This window comes from Perca fluviatilis, chromosome 7 (assembly GCF_010015445.1).
Source record: "Perca fluviatilis chromosome 7, GENO_Pfluv_1.0, whole genome shotgun sequence".
NCBI classification, from domain to species: Eukaryota; Metazoa; Chordata; class Actinopteri; order Perciformes; family Percidae; genus Perca; species Perca fluviatilis.
In genome coordinates this window covers 41,711,798-41,733,174 of record NC_053118.1, presented here as the reverse complement: position 1 = coordinate 41,733,174, position 21,377 = coordinate 41,711,798, and the positions used below count along the sequence as shown (strand labels likewise).

General features: G+C 40.5%; 2 protein-coding genes and 1 long non-coding RNA gene across 3 annotated transcripts in view; 1 reads left to right on the top strand and 2 right to left on the bottom strand.

The window, feature by feature from the left end:
* Nucleotides 1-5,609, bottom strand: part of LOC120561585 (complement C3-like) — a 123,137-nt gene extending 117,528 nt beyond the window's left edge. Inside the window, exons 1-4 of the mRNA XM_039804728.1 lie at nt 5,488-5,609; nt 1,518-1,713; nt 1,218-1,380; nt 941-1,035 (exon numbers count right to left, since the gene is read on the bottom strand). Of these exons, the coding sequence (XP_039660662.1) occupies nt 941-1,035; nt 1,218-1,380; nt 1,518-1,713; nt 5,488-5,564 (531 nt within the window). The 5' untranslated portion in view covers nt 5,565-5,609. The remainder of the gene's footprint in view (nt 1-940; nt 1,036-1,217; nt 1,381-1,517; nt 1,714-5,487) is intronic.
* Nucleotides 1-21,377, top strand: part of LOC120562507 (phosphatidylinositol 4-kinase beta-like) — a gene marked incomplete in the record, with an annotated part of 334,834 nt that overhangs the window by 265,529 nt on the left and 47,928 nt on the right.
* The window catches only part of LOC120561593, a 6,037-nt gene continuing 143 nt past the window's right edge, over nt 15,484-21,377 (bottom strand). Inside the window, exons 1-3 of the long non-coding RNA XR_005639617.1 lie at nt 21,323-21,377; nt 21,131-21,211; nt 15,484-15,521 (exon numbers count right to left, since the gene is read on the bottom strand). The exon at nt 21,323-21,377 is cut by the window's right edge and continues 143 nt beyond it. This is a non-coding gene — a long non-coding RNA (uncharacterized LOC120561593). The remainder of the gene's footprint in view (nt 15,522-21,130; nt 21,212-21,322) is intronic.

Here is a 21,377-nt window from a genome sequence, read left to right as displayed (position 1 = left end):
CTGAGGAAAATCTTTTAAACTGACCTTTGTTGATCTGAAATGAAGACAGATTCAGCAACTGCATGGCCTATTTCTCTCTTCAAATGTTTCCAGAAACATGTTTCGGTAAACTATTTTAGTACAATATGAGATCGTATTCTGAACGAGCCGCCATGACAGTCTGGCTTTGAATTTCCGGAGAGACCAGACCCACGTGACGCGTTCGTCCAATCAGCTGCCGGTTTTCATCTAGATTAGCACCGCCTGCTCTTAAGGAGATTTATTACGTCTCGTCTCTTCGGTGTGTTCTGAGGAACTTTTTTGACCAACTCAGGGAGACTGATCAGTCCCACTGGTCAGTGTGTCTGCAGCTGTCTCTAACCCCCACCCCCACCCCCAACCATCTTGTCAGTGATTGGCTGGAACATGATTTGTTATATTTTGGTGCACAGCCTGTGCCTCTAGTGTTTGTTTGACGTTTACGAGCCCTGTGTTGTCTCCTGAGACCGGGCTTTTTCACGGTGTGTTCAGGGGACAGGCAGCTAGCGGATCAAGGAGAGATGCCTACAATTTGAGACAAAAATGAAATCACGCTGAAACCATGCAGGAACTCATAGTGCACCTTTAATGTATGCCTTTTTTCTACAATCCATGACCTTGGTCAATGTCTATATTGACTCTTTTTCATTCTGTCACTGAAGAGAGAAGTTGTGTTCAATGTGCAACTCGGCCACTAGATTTATTTTTTCTTGCATTTATTTTTTACAGTAAGTAGCAGGATAGGTTTTACTAAAACCATAATAAAGACACAAGGTGATTTTGTTATTTGGTCATTAGTATGAACATTATCTGCTGTTAAGCATTTGTAATATCACCTCATTAAGAGGTTTCGTGCTCTCAGTTACAGCTGACTATATCACATTACATTACAATCTGTGTTATCAAAGATAAAATACAATACCACAATCTCGATGGCAATAGAAGCATCAGTTTGAGTTTCGGCATCCCTCTCTACGGGCTCCATACCGGGCGTCAATGCAAACATCCTGTAATAAACTGACAGAGAAAGAAAGAGGTTGATTTGGCTGCTGAAGGTTGGAGGAAGGTGTCTCAAATTTGTGTCAAAAATATCAAAAGAGGGATTCGTTGTACTGTAATTTACAGTACAATCATTTAATTTGGGAAAAACAGAAGTAAGTGTGTTTCTTAACAGTTATGCAGCTCAGTATTGAACTGACCTTTGCTGTTGGGGGTGTAGAGGGTCTTGTCCGTCTGGATGAAGATGTACCCGGACTGGAAGGACACTAAGACGACTTTCTCCAGCAGGTGGTCAGGGAACTGAGCTTGCAGGTAGACATACTGCTTTATGGTAGGATCCTTACTGAAGCTGTCAGCAGGGATCTGAAACCAGTATGATGAGCAGTATGTGCATCAGGATGTACATTTTTGGATAAATTTCTAGATTATTTCTGGTCGTGTTAGTAATTGAAGTCAAGTTACAGTAAAATGCATGTACAGCATGACAGTATTTCATTTACCGTTATTTGTCCGAGCTCCTGGAAGTTTCTTTCACTGGTAAGGGTCACAGATGTGGATGTCAGCGTTGTGCTCTTGGTTGGATGGTTCATCACGTTGATTTGGACCGGGATGTTTCCCCCGGTGCAGTCTTGACACTCCACAAAGATGTTTTCTGCTGTTCCTACCCGCAACAAGTTAGGGGCAGACATCAGCTTCCTGCAGAACAGCAGTGAGAGAGAGAAAGATATTGATGTGAATATACTGCAGTCAATGTGCAGAACTGACCACATGCTGTTTATGATGTACTGACTGCTCGTTCTTGTATGGGAAACCCTTGTCACAGATATTGGCCTTACTAAGTGTGACCTTTTACTGTGCTAAATGATAGGAATATTTTAGTATTTCACAAGAACAAAAAAAGAAATTGTAGAAAAGTCTAAACATTTTAACATATTTTTGTGCAACGTAAATGCCCCCCCCCCCCCCTTACTTATGCCTCTTGGCCCCTCAGGTTTATGTTGAGAGCCACTGTCTTAGAGTCTGTGAGTTAAAGATTCAATTCAACCAAATTACCACAGAAAACAAACCTATTTGCTTAGATTACGATCATAAGCTCCAGCATGGACTTCACACACAATGAGTGATCTATTGATTACCTTGATGAAGATTCAGTACTGGATCAATAAAACATTTCATCATGTCTCTAGACTTTTGCTCTGTCTGGCATCGTTGTGCAAACTTTGAACAAGAATGAGGCCAACTCATTGGCATCATTTCAGAGACAACATTACCTTGACTTGTGTGACATTTGTTTGCAATTCTGTAACACACTTATTGCAAAACACAATTTTTAGAAGTTTGCAAGCATGGAGGCAATGCAAGACAGACCAGGGACCTGTTTCAGAAAAGCAGAATATATAAATCCAGGATAACTGATAAGGCGAGGTTTGACCTAGTCTAATCTGTGCAGCCGGGCTTGGTGCGTTTCACGAAGGCCAAGCCAGGCTGAGGAGGAGAGACTAGGAGCTGAGGAGGAGAGACTAGGAGCTGAGGAGGAGAGACTAGGAGCTGAGGAGGAGAGACTAGGAGCTGAGGAGGAGAGACTAGGAGCTGAGGAGGAGAGACTAGGTCGAGCCAGGCTGAAGTAATTCAGATAGATGCGCGTCCACGGCTTTCCTCAAAAGGCCGCAAGGTTGATCACAGATTTCCTGATCTCAAAATGGAGAATACGCATTGTACATACTTTATACAGAGTGAGCAGCAGCTTCTGGTGGAAGTATGATGATGTGAAACACATTATTTGTATAAAAAGAAAAGAAACACGGCCACTGTAATGAAACAGCGAGAGAAAGCGAGGCAGACGATCACGGACCGACTGAATGCGTAATTGTAGCCTAAATATATTAACTGACCACAGCTCTGAAATGAAGCGTCATAATCATTCCATTCAAGGATTAGGCTACTAATCATTGGCACAAATTAACATTTTGCCTTAAAAGTGAGCAGAAGATAATGTTACTCAGGAAATATACCATGAAGATCAATTTTCTATAACGCTAGAATATGATGCGTAAATATCTCTTTCACTCTGTTCCTCCCTCTCTCTCATGGGTAAAGTCATATTAACTTCCACTGCTCACTTTTAATGCAACATGTACAACTGTTCTTTTTGCGAATGACAGTGACTCATTGAATGGTTTCAGTTAAGAGCAGTAGTTCATAAATGTATATTTTTAGGCTATAATTTAGTCTGTCCGCTATTATTCGCGTTTTTTATTTTTTATAGAGGACGAGTTTCCTTCTCCACATATTAAATGCCTTGCTCCCTCATATATATGGGCATATAAAATAAAGACACTGAAGAAATTGGACTCTAGAAACTATGAAGATAATTAACTGATAAATTCCATTCACACTGTAAACATGAATGGAACAGAGTATATTCATCAGTTATTTCCCACCAGCAAAATATAAGGTCAAAAACCATTGAGGTGTCCTCTCCCTGTTGTTACATGAATGTACAGTAGCCTACATCACTAGATAGTTACTGGTCCAGTGAACTAAGACTATAATTTGGCAGGATTGTATAATAAGAATATGTTCTTGAAATTGTACAATCCTCCCAAATTATAGTCCCAGTTTACTGGACAACACAAATTGTGTGCTAAGAATGCCAAATACAATGCAAACATGATCCTTATTTTTAAAGAATTTAAAAAAAATTAATCAACTAAAATAATTCAAGGTGCATTGATCAACTATAGAAATGTACAGCATTGTATGTATTGCCCTTAGTAACAGACTTCATTTAAAACACATTTGAAATGTTATCAGCCTTTTCTAATTATCTCAACAACTGCCATAATATATTAATTAAACTTCTAACAACAATATGAACAGCAGTCTTCATACAGCAATATAACAGTAATAATGTCAAATGAATAATTATAAATAAAAAAAAATAATGGTCACAACTTTAAATAATAACAGTACTTAAATAAACAGCAATATGCACCTGTTGTATTTTAATCCAGGCTGATAACAATAAGGTAAAACCACTGCTGAGGCTCCAGGATTAAATAAATCCTGGCTGTTAGCCTGGTCAGGAGCAGGCTAGCTGCACAGAATAAATCTCCATGTTGATTTATGTGCCTCCGCTTTCGTGAAACCGAGTCAAGGCTTAATTCATCCAGGATAACTGGAATATCCTGGCTTAATCCCTGATCTTGGTTTTGTGAAACAGGCCCCAGAGTAGCCCAGGTTTGTTGTCATCTGGGACAATGTTAGTTTCCACCGGGCTGCTGTGGTCTGAGATTGGTTCAACAACCATAACCATTTCACACTTTTATATCTGCCCCCTTATAGCCATTTTCTAAATGCAATCGAGGAATTCTTTTCATTGTGGTGGTGGAAAGTATGTGATCGGCAAAATCACGCCCGCATGCCTCTTCTGCAAGCAATGGAAGAGGCATGCGGAGACATTGAGGTGGGATCAATACATGGGTGGATTCAGCACTCAAGGCAATATTTGCCCCGATGCCCAGCCCGCGAGGTCATCGCCTGCGATGTTGACGAGGTCTTGTGACCAGATCCAAACAGAAGGCGGGAACCATAAGCCTCCCCCAGCCCCCCACCACATACACACACACACATACACACACAGACACACACACACACACAACAAGACTACATGTTTTTTTTTCCAATACCAATTTATCTAGTAATTTCTTTTTTTTACTTTTGTTTTGTTGCTAAATGTGATGATTTGTGATTCTATTCTTCTTTATTTCTGTAAGAATGTTTGTTTTTTGTAAAAACTCTTGTTTGATTACTGCAGAAATTCTACTTTTGAGTTTTACAGAAGACTGAGTCTGAGAAAAAATAGAGAAATAGTGCTTGTGTGTATGGTTTTGTTGCAAGAATTACATTTTTAGAAAGGAGTGTTAAGATTTGATTGCAGTGTTACATTTTGCTCCACATATATGGAACAAACTCCCAGAAGACTGCAGGTCCACAGCAACTCTCAGTTCTTTTAAATCAAAGCTAAAGATCTATCTTTTTGATGTTGCCTTTCTTTAAATAACTGTTCATTTGTTATTCTGAAGTTGCATCGATAACTGCTCTTTAATGTTTAATTTCTTATACTGCACTGTAACTTTTATTTGCGTATTTTCAGTTCTTTAAATTCTTATACGGCACTGTCAATTTTTTGTTTTAATTTGTTTTTTAATCGTTTTCTAACTGCTCTTTAATGTTTTATGTAAAGCTCTTTGAATTGCCCTGTTGCTGAAATGTGCTATACAAATAAAGCTGCCTTGCCTTGCCTTTGGCATAGATGTGAGTTGTTGATCTCCAAGTGCTATGTCTGATTAAGTTGTGTGAAGAATTTTGACATAATGAGCCAAATTCTGCAAAAAGTGTGTAAGCAATAGGCAAAAAACTGTAACTAAAGCACATGGGGGGTGTAAAGGTAAATGCAGGTCTACTTACAATGGAGCTCCATCAGCCTGAGAAGTCAGAGAGACAAAGGCCAGAGAGGCCAGCAGCCACAGCAGAGTCCTACTCATCCTTCGGCCTGATCCTGATCCACTGTAGACTGTCGCTCTGCAGTACCATCCTTTATCCACTACACCCCCAACCCCCTCCCAACCTCCTCCACTTCACCTCACTACTGTCTCGCCCGCCCTCCTCCCAAAGTGTTTCTGTACACGTGTAACACAAGCACACACCCACACATGATTTCCCAGCAGCAGTTGAGAAACTGTTGAAACTAATCACCCCCCATCTAACTGCAGAATTTTTATTGTTAGGAGATTTAAACAAAAAAAGGGGCAGTGGTGGCCTTGGGGCTAAAGGGGACCGGGAGGTCGCCAGTTCAATCCCAAGACCAACAGGATAAAATCTGGGTGGGGAAAATCATTACCACCACTGAGGTGCCCTTGAGCAAGGCATAACGGCCCAACCGCTCCAGTGGAGCTGCTCAGTGGCCAACAGATCAGACTGTGGTTGTACTGGGCAGCTTCCAGGTATGAATGTGGAACTGTGTGAATGTGACAGGTCATCGTTGCAAATGAGAAATTGTTCTCAATCGACTGATCTGAATAAAGAAAGGTTAAAACAAAAAAAAACTGGATATGCTCAACACCCCAGCCACTCTACTTACTAAGCTTGATGCCCTCAACCTCACACAAATTATAAATTAACCTACGAGATATCACACTCAAATCCGTAAAAGTAAGCAAGGCCACCCTCATAGATATTGTCCTGACTAACCTGCCCCCTAAATACACCCCAGCTGTTTTTGACCAGGATCTCATTGATCATTGCCTGATTGCATGCATTCATAATGGCTCCGCGGTCAAACACCCACAACTTATCTCTGTCACGTTGTCTACAACACTTCTGCGAACAAGCCTTTCTGTCCGACCTGAACCTTGTAGCGTGAGAGCATTAACCTTATCCCGACAGTGGAGGATGCCTGGAGGCCATTCAAAACTGATTTCCCCTCTGCCCTAAATAAGCATGCCCCATTTAAAAAGTTAAAGGACCAAGAGTAGATACAGCCCCTGGTTCACCACAGAGCTGACTGCCCTCAACATAAGAACATCCTGTGGCGAACCACATTAGCCTCGAGCAACCCCCATAACATGCAAGTCTTTAACACTAGAACGGCCATTTGAAATTTATATGTGTAATAACTTTGCTGAATAAAAAATACAATCCTGCTGCTGCCTGACTTTTCCTAAAATAGTCTGTATTTTAATTTAAAATTGTTTTTACATACATTACACAAAAGGCAAAAAAAATACAATCACTTTTACCTATTTCGGCCATACACGGTCATATTGACCGCTCGGATTTTTGCGGTATTGTTTTTAATCTTTTGCGCGGTTGAAAATGCATCTTGGTTGCTTAGTAACTACCATAGTCTCTGTCAGAGAAACGTAACTAGCGGTAGCAAGTGTGGGATTCACCGATGGGCCGAAGGCAAAGCCACAGTCGGTAACGTAGGCTACTACGGCGTGGATGGACTCTGTTCTGAATCAGAAGGCAAGCTCCGAGCACTCGCTCTGTGAAAGGCGCGGTACACGTAGATGGCCGGTGGCTGTTTACATGTTCATATAACTTATACATCCTCGATCTGGCTGGAATCATTACACACATCCTCTCCAAGGAGTGCACCAGCTGTAAAATTGTCCGGAGGAAGTTCATGCAGCAACTGGCAGAGGAGCTGAGAGCGGAGTTTATGGAGGGAAAAAGGGCAGCGGGGTACGGTCCGAGTATTGCTGCGCACCAGAGCAGAGCCAGGTTAGATTAGGTTATAGCTAAATGTTCAAATAAGATACTTATAATTGTTATTTGGCTGTTATGAGTTAAGTTGAATGAATTTCCACTCCATATTTTTCGAGATATGAATGTATGGAATAATGACGCTTTACTATACCGTGAAATGAATTATTGAAACACGTATTACTACTCAAATGTATAATTAAACTCGTTAAAATGTACATTTCGGTGTTATTACGTTTTTCTAAAGATATCCTAACACAATACATAATACAATATTGCAATTAGGTATTTATCGTGAGAGATTATAGAGTTTGGAATGTGGCGGTCAAAATGACCGCTCACGGCAGTTCTAGTGTTAAAGAATCCAGGAACTGGTACACTCCGGCAGTTCGGGTAGCTAAGGCTCGCTACTTCAAACTGAAATTGGGCTCTTGCAGTACCAATTCAAAAAAAGTTCTGGGACACTGTAAAAATGATGGAGAACAAGAACACCTCCTTCCAGCTGCCCATGGCTCTGAAATTAGGTAATAATACATTTTTTTACGATCGCTATGACAACTTTTTTCAATACTGTTAACAACTTTCCTAAACTCTTAACGCACCAACACACCTACAATACACGATTGGCAAAACGGGTAATTTCATGCTCAAAATCACACTTTGTAAACTAAACTCCAACACTGATTTTCAAAATACAATAATTTACTAACACAATACACTGTGTATACCAAAACAATGCAATCATGTCTCAAAATCAAATAATTCTTCCAAAACACTAACACATGTTCTCTCCCAACAGGAACATTAAGTCAATCATAGAACAATATCATACAAAACACTAACATCACACAGAATTACAGAAACTACATTATTTTATCTGTCAGGTCTGCCCTTATATAACAGACAACAGTGATTGTATTGATCATAGATTGTGTTTTGGACTGCAGTTTTTCTTGAAACTTCTCTACATTTTAGTTTTGTTGGGTTTAGTAAATGCATGGATTTTTTTTTTAAAGATTATTTTTGGGGCTTTTCTGCCTTTATTTGACAGGGCAGCTAGTTGAGAAAGGGGAGAGAGAGAGGGGGAAGACATGCAGGAAATTGTCACAGGTCAGATTTGAACCCTGGACCTCTGCGTCAAGGCATAAACCTCCAAGTACATGTGCGCCTGCTCTACCTGAGCCAACCTGGCCACCATTTACTGTAGTTTCTTTTGCTGCAGAGATTCAATACAAAAAAATGATTGACCCATCTCAGAGCAGCTTTATAGAATGTACGATTTATGAAAAAAAAGGAGACAGAGACAGAATTGTCCTGGTACTCCTCTTCCTCTCCCTCGTGAAGGCATTTTTCTTATTTTCTGTGTTCATCTACAGTATATAGTTCAAATAGGTCCTCTTTTACTGTACTACCATATGATCATGGGATTGACAGAACCTCAACACCTGAGTGTGTTTCCTAGAAGGGAATCAGCTGTGATCGATCTATTTGCATAACTTCAATCAGCTGTCTCTCAATAAATGCATGTATAAAATGCAGGGGATATATTTGTGTTTCAATATACAATATGATCAGCTGTTTACTTTGACTTTAGCCTATAAGTTAGTTTTAGAACATGATGTTATCTGTTCTGACATACAGTGTGAAAGCATTTGTAAATTTGGCAGTAAAGATCCATTGTTTTGTTATTGGTTGAGCTTGTGTGTAAAAGAAGTTCAAGCATTTTAAATTTGTGTTAACTGTATGCATTTTGTGTCAAAGCAACAAGAAATGTGTTAATTGTACAGCCTATACAGACAGATGTTGTGCTAACTGTGTTAAGAGTTTAGGAAAGTTGTTAAAAGTATTGAAAAAAGTGTCATAGCGATCGTCAAAAACTGTAATATCACCACCGATAAGTTTACGATATTAGAGAACTTCAATAAGCATTTCACTGAAGCCGGTCATACTTCCATCTGGCGGCCGGCCCCCCATTAAACTGCTCTACAACCCCCACAGCTACACCTCTACACCCCACCATATTTCTCCTTCACCCCAAACCTGACAGCTGATGTGTTGAGAGTTGCAAAATCTGGACCCATAGGTGTCCAGGGCTAGATAACCTGGACCCCAACTTCCTAAAATTATTTGAAAATATTATTGCTTCCCCCATTACCAACCTGTTTAACCTATCTCTCGCATCTTCATAAATTCCCGGAGATTGGAAATCTTCCGCAGTCATCCCTCTTTTCAAAGGGAGAGAAACCCTTGACCCAAACTGCTATAGACCCATATCTATCTTACCCTCTCTTTCGAAAGTCCTCAAAAGCATGGTCCATGAACAGATTACCAACCATCTCGAATCCCACCGTGTCCTTTCCGCTACGCAATCTGGCTTCCGTGCCGGTCATGGCTGCACCACAGCCACCCTCAAGGACATAAACGACATCACAGCCACCATTGACAAAAAGCATTACTGTGCAGCAGTCTACATCGAGCTGTCCAAGGCCTTTGACTCTGTTAACCATCGTATTCTTATCGACAGACTCAACAACCTTGGGTTCTCTCATGACTGCCTCGCGTGGTTCAATAACTATTTTTCTGATAGGGTCCAGTGCGTTAAATCTGAGGGCCTGCTGTCTGGACCTATGGATGTCTCTATGGGGGTGCCAAAGGGTCAAATCTCGGGCCGACTCTTTTCTCCCTTTACATCAATGATGTGGCTCTTGCTGTTGGGAACTCTCAAATCCACCTATATGCAGACGACACCATCCTGTACACATCTGGCCCCTCTTTGGATACTGTGCTATCAAACCTCCAGGAGAGCTTCAATGCTATTCCGCACTCCTTCCGAAACCTCCAATTACTGCTAAATTCTGGCAAAACCAAGTTCATGCTTTTCAACCGATCGCTGCCCACCTCTGCCTATCCGATTAGCATTACCACGCTCAATGGGTTGGAATTAGAAAATGTGGTGTACAAATACTTAGGTGTCTGGTTAGACAGTTCCCTCTCCTTCCAGCAACACATAAACCACCTTCTATCTAAAGTTAAGTCTAGGATCGGTTTTCTATTCCGCAACAGGGCCTCCTTCACTCATGCACCCAAACTCGCTTTGGTGAAAATGACAATTTTCAGCCTCTCAAAGCACGTCATAACTAGTGGGGTGAGTGCCACCAGTCTATAGTCATTCAGCCAGCTTGGGGAGGTTTTTTTTGGGAACGGGACGATGGTGGATGTTTTCAGGCAGGATGGAATGACCTGTGCAAGTCAGGGCTGATTTTAAAGTTCTTCTTTTGACTTATAAAGCCCTAAAAAGGACTTGCGCCTGCCTACCTAAGTGAGCTACTTACACCATATATCCCAGCATAACCCCATGGATGCTGGTCTTCTAAACATCCCAAACATAAAAAAAGATCAGCTGGTCACCGGGCCTTTGCCTTTCATGCACCCTCCCTCTGGAATGGTCTTCCATCCACCGTTAGGGAGGCTGGCTCAGTGGACATTTTTAAATCCAGACTTAAAACATTTCTTTATTCAAATCATTATGGACATGTTTTAAATCCATAACCTCTGAACCCTTGTTTTATTGTTTATTTTATTATGCACTGTCCTTCGTTGTTTTATTTCATGTTTTAACAATTTTAATCTGTGGTGTTCCAATTATATTCCTTCTGTGTTGTTGATTTTATATTTAATTTTGCCTTTTATATGGGCTAAATTGTAAATTGTAATTGTAAATTGTACATTTTTGTTGTGAAGTGTTCTGAGACCATGGTCCATGGTGATAATTTACTGTAAATAATGAATTGAATTGAATAACTGATCTACATCACTCTTTAGACCACAATTTGCACTAACTGTATATTGACTCGTTACTACATCTCAGCAGTGTTATAGACTGTCTATTCATGTATATTGTGTTATTACCATATCACTTTTGCATATCCATCGTCTTACTTACACCTCACTTTGTGCCGGCTTTGTAATGCCTACTTAATCTGCACTTTACTGTATGTAGCCTATTGTATTCTGTATTGTTGTATTGTATTGAATGTGAAACTGTGTGTTGCCTTGCACGCTTATGCTTTTCTTGGCCAGGTAGTTGTTGTAAATGAGAACCTGTTCTCAACAGCCTACCTGGTTAACCCTCATGTTGTCCTCGGGTCAAATTTGACCCGTGGTCAAAACTTCTATATTAGAAATATAGGTTTCTTTTTAACCAAATGACTCAAAAAATTACAATTGCAAGTACTCCATTACTACTTTCATTGAATTGTGGGTATTCAATTTTATAGCATTTGAAAAAATTTAAATGGTTTCAAAACCTGACTAAACTTTGACATCCACATGTCTGATTCTCCACCAACATACGTTCCTCTAATATTAGTCAAAATCATTCATCATTTCAAAATCAGGTATGAACTCCTAGAAATTAGATTTATTGACCCTGATTTCTAAAAATACATGTCAAACTTTTGGTAAGAAGTTGGTGTCACTGAGAAATAGCATCGACAACGTGGCAAAAACATTGAAAACAGTGACAAAAAAGAGTGACAAAAACATCAGAAAATGTGTCAAGAATATTTTTTGTAAAAATGGTCAAAAAAAGCGTTAATTTTGATCCAGAAGGACAAAAAGTGCACGGTCGACCAGAAGACAACACAAGGGTTAAATAAAGGTTAAATAAAATTAAAATAAATTTCTGAAAAAAAAAGAAGCTATCTCTGCTCTAAAGGAAAAAGATAAACAGTAGAAAATCCATGATGGTTTACATTTTTGTCTAAGCATACAGTTGAATGACAAATGCAAAAATGATGGCCATTGTGCATTTATGATGTTTTCTAATGTAACGTTTCTTTTTGTTGCGTTTTTCTTATTTGAGAAATGTAAGTCTATTGTAAATCTTATTCTGAGCCTGCTGAATCAGTATACTTAAAACATAAGCAAACATATTGAACATACATAGACAACTAGTCAGGTGAAAGTGTTGAGTAATATATGGGCAAAGTCTCTGGCTGGGGTTTTGGGAGTTTCAACAGCAGCTTTTTAGCAAGTGCAAACAGAAGAAACTTTATCTATTGGTGAACAATAATTGGGCAGGTAAGAAGTAAAGGCAGACGAGTCAACAAACTGTTATGTTGAGTTCTTCCAATAACACTTACGACTATTACTGCAAGTACATTTTATGGCTTTTATTGATTATTATTGCATTCACATAGTACCTTAGTCATGAATGTTTTCAAGTTGGTAACTCTTGTGCTGTAGATAACATCACATCTCTCTTTCCTTGCAGGAATGTGAACTTCTAACTTTAAACCATTTTTACATCTAGCTTCACTAAGCATATTGCAAAATCAGCCGTCAAACCTTTCAATTTTAACTTCTATGACCTCCCTATTTTTCTTCACAATATAACCTTCCTAGCATACTATTCTTCACTTTTACAAACAATTACATTTGTCTTAGGTAACAAATCAGGCCAGCATTTTCTCAAAATATATATTTTTTTTACAGTTAAAGTCTTTTTGGTTTGATAATTTCTCATCGCTGATAGTCTTGCATTGACCCATCTCCACAGTACTGATATTATGTTTTACACAGTCTATGATTATAACCAACAAAAGCTACACTACTATTAATGGCCATAAGATGGCAGCGACTGCCTCTATATAAAAAATGGCAACAATTAAATGAAAGGGGCAAAGCCTGCATGGATATCAGGCTTTATTATAGATTGTAAAAATAAAAGCTTTATCCCAGAAATGTACTTCTATTCATCCAGTACTTTTGTAGCTTCTAACTGAATCTCTGTGGTCTGAAGTTTAGTTTCTCTCCTGTGTCGTTGTGTGTACTTTCAAATTTCTGTTTTGTTTAACTGTTTCATGATCTTGAGCAATGTTAAGTTACTGCTGATATAGACCCCACATTTCCTGTTTTTGCTGCTTAATAAAGAGATTTAAACTAAAAATTAGGGGGTTAAACAGAACAAACAATATATATATATATATATATATATATATATATATATATATATATATATATATATATATATATATATATATATATATATATATATATATATATACAGAATGTATTAAAAATAAGAATAAAAATTAAGATAGAAAGAGCAGAACAGCAGATTAAGTACAATGGCATATAGAGCCAGAGGTGGGGTGTGGAGAAAGTCAGGGTGGGTTCTGGGCCTTATTAATGAGGCTTTTAAGGAGACTCCTCCTGCAGGAATTCAGATATAATTCAGCTTTAAAGAACTTCGCTGAACCGGATGATTTGTCCATTCATTTTTACAGTCAATAGTAAGGATTAGAGTAAGTACAGTAAGAGTGTTTGGCCCATGTAGGCTGAGTCCTTTGCAGCGGCTCGGGTTTGAATCCGACCTGCTGCCCTTTGCTGCGAGTCATCCCCCATCTCTCTCCCCCTTTCATGTCTATCTACTGTCTCAACAGCCTCTTTCTGACCAAGTAGTTACAGGAACGTAGTTCTAGGAACAGTCCACTTCTAAGCAGATCCACTAACTACTCTCCCCCAAAACAGGTTTTTCCATTTGCACTATTCACACTAGCCAAGTGGCCATAGGAACTGACTTTTGGTTATTATAATCAGAGCCATCTAACCACCACGATGCAAAAACTTGGGGGTTACTTTTGATTGCAGCATGAAATTTGACAAGTAATTTTGTTATTATGAGCTGTTTCCAGCTTTGTCTCCTGGCTAAAGTTAAGCCCTTCCTTAACAGGCAGGCGATTCATGCTTTTATTAGTTCAAGGTTGGATTACTGTAATGCTCTTTATGTTGGTCTGAGTCAGACCTCCATCTCACGTCTTCAACTTGTGCAAAATGCTGCTGCTCGCTTTTTAACAAATACATCTAGACGTGCACACACCACTCCTGTTCTCTACACTGGCTCCCTGTGCATTTTAGAATAGATTTTAAGATTTTATTGTTTGCTTTCAAGGCCTTAAATGGTCTGGCCCCGGAGGATTTGTCTGAAATTTTAACTTTGCGGGAGCACAACCGGTCATTGCGTTCTTCAAATCAGTGAGTTTTAGAAGTGCCGAGGTCAAGGTATGAACGGTGTGGGGGTGATCAAGCTTTTGCAGTTGCTGTTCCCCCGAGACTCTGGAACAAGTTACCCCCTGATATTTGCACTATTACAGATGGAGCTCTTTTTAGATCCAAACTCAAAACCTACCTGTTTCGTCTGGCCTTTAATACGTAGCAGTGGTGTGACAATTTCATTCTTCTGTTTCTTTGTAACCTTTTCTGATTTTCAGTTTTCTATGTTCATTCTTTCTATTGTATGCTATGTGTTTTTACTCTTAGTTTCTGATGTTAAGCACTTTGGATACCTGCTGGTTGCTGTAAAGTGCTATATAAATAAATTTTGATTGATTGGTTGATTGATTGATTGACGATGCAGGAAAAGGGAAAGACCCTGCCCTGAAGTAGGAGCTGAAAGAGTTAATGCGCTGTAGTGGAAGTTTCCTTTGCAGCAGGGGAAGTTTCCAAAGTTTAGTAAATTTAAACAAATAAGACCGATGAGACTAAAACCAAGTTGGGTTTTTGTATTTTATTAAAAAAAGATATATTTGCAAATATAGGAGCAACATGACTTCACAAAAGGCCGCAGCCCTGTGTGGAGTCATTTTTTCAAATGAGTGAACAGAACACCAGGCTTATATGCATCTTCAGGGTGACAGCACACACACACTTGGCTTAGTATGACGCTACAATTCTTACAAGCAATCTGATACACATGAAGACAATCAAGAAAATACAAGAGACATCTTGGAGACATCTCACCTCCTCCTCCCTGTACGACTGTCATCCCCACAGTTACAGCTAAACTGGCATGGGAAAACTAGAGATTGCTTTAGGGTGACCTTGTACCTTTATCGGTTCAGGCAAACAGTGCTCACATAATGTTCCAGACTGGATGTCTCACAAAGTTAGAATCAACATCTACATGTGGGAAATGAGATTGACTCTTTGAGGATTTGTGGATGAATTAAAGTACAAATAAAGCATAAAAATTTAAGGAATTATGCTTAAATGCAATTTCGCCATTACAGCGCTGACACACTAACCTGATAATTGGCCGTCTGACAGTCTGGCGAGGTCGGTGACTCGAGTCTGTTCGGTGTGTCCCGTGCCGTCGTCTGTTGGAGAAGCTGTCGGCCTTCATTTTGGCCTAAGGTTAGGTTTGGGTTAAAACGCAACACCTAGGATGGGTGCTGCGAGGGGCACGGGCACAGGGAGACCACTGGTGTGAATAAAAACACTTTAAAAAACCAGGTTCGGTTAAATAAAAATGACGGGGCTGTTAAAGGGAGGGGGTTTGATATTAAAAAGGAGGTTAAAAGAACCACTGGAAAGGAAGGACAGCGGGAATTTAAAACTTTGAATAAAAGGTCAACTCCACAACAACTCCGTTGTCTCTCCCAGAAGATTATAAAAATTTAAATTAAAAATATTTTAAATATATATAAAAAAAAAACAACAGTCGTGTGATAAATAAAATTATAAAAAAGTCTGGTGTCCCCATATAAAATATAAACTATTATAATCTTAAAACCATATTATTTAAATTGAAAAATTAAATACTGTCTGCGTTACTTGCTCTTGAGGTTAAAAATATCCATACACATACCATTCAGGGTTAATAAGTGCTATGTTAAAAGTGCTTTAAGAAGTAAAAAAAATAAGTAAATAAAATAAGTAAATAAAAAAGTGCCACACAATAAATAACAATTTAAAATACATCATATAAATAAAACCAAACTGTTAGTAAAATGCATAAAACCAATGGCATGTGTAGAGTTATGCTAAAATCTTGAGGCAAGTAATTCAATTCGTAAAAAAATAAATAATAAATATAGATTATATATTAGAGACAGAACAAAAATCCAATAAAATTCTTAAAATGTAAGTAAGACAGAATAAAAGTTATAAAAGGACAACCAAGGCATCTTCAAAATATTTATTAAAATAAATAAAACCAAGGTATTGGGTAGGACCTCCTCTGTAGGAATAGATTAAAACCCCCGAAAGGGAAGAATAGTAAAAATGGAAAAAAAAACTGCCATAAAGGAATTAAATATATAAAAAAAATTATTAAAAATAAAGCAAATTAAAAATAAAAATTGTTTTACAATAAATAGTTATTAACCATAAACAATAAAAAGTCATTTAAAATAGAAAAAGATAGAAAAAGCAGGAAAGGAAAAGAAAGGTCGGGTATAATGCGCTACAGAGGAGGTCCAGATAAAACCTGGGGAGAGAGAGGAGAGAGACCAGAGCAGTGGGAGGAAGTATTTCTAAAAATACCCTGTAAAACTTTGATTAAAAAGAGAAGTGGATCCATTTTAATATTTTTCATTTAGACCCGTAGGGTCTATGGTTTTTAAAAGATGGATCCACTTCCTCTCCCCGACTCTGAGCCGTGGTCCAGGCCTCGTTACTCTCCAGGCCCATGCTTTGAACATTTTCAGAACCATGGAGTTTAAAATGTGCATATAAAACAGTTGTGCCATCGCCCTTATTTAAAACCTACTGGTGTTGTTTAATTCTTAAGTATAGTGCATTTCTTGTCTCCCCCACATACAGTTTGTGGCAGGCCCTGCACCTGATTGCATAAACCACATTGATGGTTGTGTGCTGCAGGGCCTGCCCCGGGTTAAAACCAACTCTGCTGTAAGGGTTAAAAATGTGAGGAAGACTCATAAAACCAACATCCGAGCCTCGAAGCGCTTCCCTAGGGTCATTATTCTTGTTTAGGTTTGTGTGAATTAAAATGTCTTTCAGATTTTTATTCCTCCTGTAGGCGGAGATCATACGGCAGTTCCTCAGGACGTCACAACCAACCCCCCCGCCCCTGGAAATTCGCTCTGATAGTAGGTGAAAAATTCCTACGATTTTCTGAGTATGTAATGACCAGGGAATGAGGGCGCGAATCGGGGGCGCCTGGATGGTGGTTTTGGTTTTCTTTGTAAACTTGCCGATGACCTCCGCCTTTATACCTCTAAGGAAGCGCCTCGAGTAACCCCTCAACCTCATCGCACCAAAAAGTGTACTAGTGGCCTCCTCCACATGCTCCGGGGAGGTGCAGACTCTGTGGAAGCGTATCAGCTGGGACTTAATGAGGCCTCTGTACGTGTGTTTGGGGTGATAGCTGGTCTTATGGAGAAGTGCATGGCGGTCGGTGTCCTTGAAATAAACTTTGGTGGCTAGTGTTTTGGTCCGGTCGTACGAGGTGCGGAAGAAGACCTGTGTGTCCAGGAACTCCACTGTAACGGGTTGTAGGTTATGTTTGAGTTTTATTTTAGGGTGATGCGAGTTGAGGATGTCCAGAAAAGTCAAAAAGGTCTGTTCGGTGTTGTCCCAAAGGCCGAAGATGTCGTCCAAGTACCGGAAGTAAAGCAGAGGTTTGATGGTGAGTTTGTGGAAAGCTGTTTCCTCCCAATGGGCCAGGTAGATGTCTGCGTATGATGGAGAATACTTCCGGCCCATAGCACACCCACAAAGCTGGAGATAGTGTTTATTGTTAAAGGTGAAGTCATTCCTGGTGTGAGATTGAGTAACTGTAAAATTTGGCTGTTAGGTCTGGATGGGTCTGGGTGTTTATCAAAAATGTGTTTTATTGCAGCGAGGCCAAGTGGTGTTTCTATGTTTGTGTATAATGAGTCTATGTCTATTGAAAAAAGGAGTGTGTGACCGGGTACCTGGAGGTTTTTTATTTTATTAACAAATTCATATGTATCTTGGATATAGCTAGGGTGAAGTTTAGAAAGTGAGTTAATGAAATGGTCTATGTATTCTGTGATGTTGTATGATTCTGATCCGCAGTCACTTACTATTGGTCTGCCGACCGGAACAACAAAGGGGACCGTCCAAGTCACAGGAGGCTTGTGGATTTTAGGGAGGAGGTAAAAGAGGCGAGGCCTGGGCTCATCCGGACCGTCCAGGTATTTCTTCTGTTTAAAGTTGATGTATTTGTTTTGATAAAGGTTATCTGTAATGTCCTTGATAAGTGTTTGTGTTTCTAACTGTAATGGATGAGTGGTTTGTAATGTGTTATTTAATTGTCTGTTGGCTTCTAAAATGTAGTTGTTTTTATCCTGTATGACTATTTGGCCCCCTTTGTCTGCTGGTTTTATGACTATGTATTTGTTATTACCCAATGTTTTAATAATGTCTTTGTGTTCCTGACTAATGTTGGGTGTTTTGTGTGGTAAGGGGCGCCAATGTGTGAGTGCTTGGTTGTTTTTATTGATTAATTGTGCAATTTGTGGTGTTAATGTGTCCATGTGTGGTTCCCAGTAGGACGCGCCCGGTAAAGAGCACAGGCTCTCGCGTTCTTCCCTGAAAATGGTCCAGAAGTTTCAGCCTCCTGTGAAAGGTGTGTAGGTCCCCCCTGAGCTCCGGCCGGGTGGGAGGTTTTGGTGTTGGGATAAAGGTGAGTCCCTTTTCCAGTATCTCCAGCTGTGTGGGCGTAAGGGAGAAAACAGCAGAAAGATTTGTTATGTTTGAGTGAATGGGGGTTGTATTATGACAGTTTGTCCCCCTTAGAAGTTTAATTGTTGTTTCCAGTACTTGAACAACATCTCGGCCGTGTCTGCAGTCCAATGTATGTTGTCTCTGGCTGTTTGAAAAAGAAGTGGATTAATTTCTGCAAGAAAGGTGTATTTTGAAGTTATTGTTTCATTCAAAGTGGTTAGTAGTGCCTGTTGGCATCTGTTCAACCTGGTGGAGAAGTTTATTACAGGGATGTAAATGGTGGCGTTAGGAAAGGTTGTATGACCAGTTTTTACCATCTGCTGTAGCTTTTTAAGTATGGTAGTCTGTTCGTGTTCTGATAGGCAGTTGTTGAGTCCAAAAGAGAGTATGACATGTGTGTCTGTTTGTGGCTGTAGTTTCTTTAAAATGGCTGTTATGTGATGGAAAGTTGCTCCGGGGTAACTGTCAACCTGTATGTCTGGATCTGTGAAAGATTGAATACGTGAGAGGTTGGAGTCCCCAACAAAGAGGGTCGACTTCCGCACGTCCAACGACCAGTCCTGTATTTTTCTGAAAGTGCGTGGATGTGTGTGTGGTTCCGGGCGCCCTGGGGAGCCAGGTGTTGCCGCAGAAACCCTGTTTGGGATGGAGGTGGATAACTCCGATGTTTGGGTTGTAATCAGCTTTACGCTTTTCATTTTTCCCTTCATCGTCATTGTTTTGGTATCCACCTCAGTGATTGGGTTTCCCCCACAGGGTTCTGCAGCCAACAGCTCTGGCTCCCTCTGTTGTTTGTGAGATGTAATGGACTCTGTGGGTGAAAGAGAAATGGTGTTACTGCATGGTAGAGCAACGTTAGTAGTTATAGTGCTGCGTGCAATCTGGGGTGTGTTGGATAGTGAGTGGGTGGAGGGGTTAGAGGGGGCAGAGGGGCAGGCAAGGGACCCAGAACGGACCAATCCATGCCGCCGTAGCTCGATGTCTGACAATGGGTTCAGCTACCCCTAACTGTGCGTCTTGGGTTTGCGTTTTGGCAGGATTTGGGCTGGATCTCCTTCGCCGGGCCCCCGGCACCTCCAACCCCAGCGCGCAGAGGCCTGAAGGACCAGGTTGTGCATCAGGGAAGAGGTGGTGTAGGGCAAGAGTGGGGAAGGGGGAGGGGGGAGGAGGGGAGGAGAGGGGGAGAGGGAGGTGGAGAGGCATGGGGGAGGGGAAGGGGGAAAGGGATGAGAGGAGGAGGGAAGTATAGTAGGAAGAAGGGGGGTGGAAAGAAGGCTGAGTTTAGGATGAGAGGAGTGAGAAGGTGGGGAGGATTTGGAGAGAGATAGGGGAGGGATAGTTATAGAAGTAGTGGGATGAGAGAGGGTAGTAGGAGGAGGAGGGAGGAGTAAAGAAGAGGAAGGTGGGGAGGAGGAAGATAGGAGTGGAGGCCCTGCTGGGTGTGGAAGTGGTGGGAAATTGTCCGGGGAGAGCTGAGATGGCGGAGGGACCTCCTCCATCTGGGGACCCCTGGTTACGAGGTCCCTCAGTGTGGAGACAGAGGAGGCTGTAAGTTTCCTCCTATATCTAGCCCTCCCCCATTGAAGTGCCTTGTTAAAAGATGCCTGTGCGAAAGGTGGAAGGTCCTGCAGCTGTGTGGCAATGAATGTGTCATAGTGATCTCTGAGTATATTCATGTTATTGTTCATCCATGCGTCTGTGTTAAGTTTGACCAGTTCTAATGTGTTATTGTTTGGTGAGGAAGGTTTGATGAAGGATGTTCGTCTGTTGATTTGTCTCATCATTCCTTGTGGAAAGATGCCTATGTGTAATCTGTTATTTATGATTTCTGAGTGGTGTATGGCCTGTAGGAGTTTGAAATATGCTTTGGTGTGGTGAAAATTATAGTTGATTGTAACGTTTTGAGGTTGGCTGTGTTGCCACAGGAGGAGGTGCAGAAGGGGCGATGGTCTGCGGTCGCCATTCCCTCCCCGCCCTCCCGGGCCAATGTTAGTGGTGTGTACCTATTGTGAAGGGTTATGGGCATACCTGCCACAAAGCTGCAGGACAGTCCCAGCCGACACAAAAACCGCCAAAGAACATGAGAGAATGGTCAACCAGACCCAGAGACAGTCGGAGAAGACCACCTGTAGAAATAAAACTGTTTTTGTTAAAATTAAATAAAAAAATAATAAAAAAAATAAATTAAAAAGCCTATCAATAGGCCCGATGAACCTTCAGTAAGGAATAAAGTTGGATATAAAGAAAAGGGGGTTTAAGAAAGTTAAGAGAAAGGTAAAAGAAAGTTAGGCAACTTGACACTGTATAGTAAAAGGTTACAGTCAGGGTAAGACGACTTAAAACTCACAGGTTAGGAGGCCTCGTTTGTGGCTTGGGCCTTTGCCCGAGAGTACAGGGCCCTCCTTTGGTGTCCACAGTTTTCAACAGACTTAAAACAGGATAAAAAGCCACACTAAAAGTCAATAAAAAGCCATCCTATGTAGGTGGTGAGTCGTAGGTCTTCAGTGTGCACACACGGTGATGTTAGAAAGAGACTCACCCCTTAGGTGTCCTGGCTGGTGGGCTTGTTGTAAAAAAAATCCTTGTTTAAAATA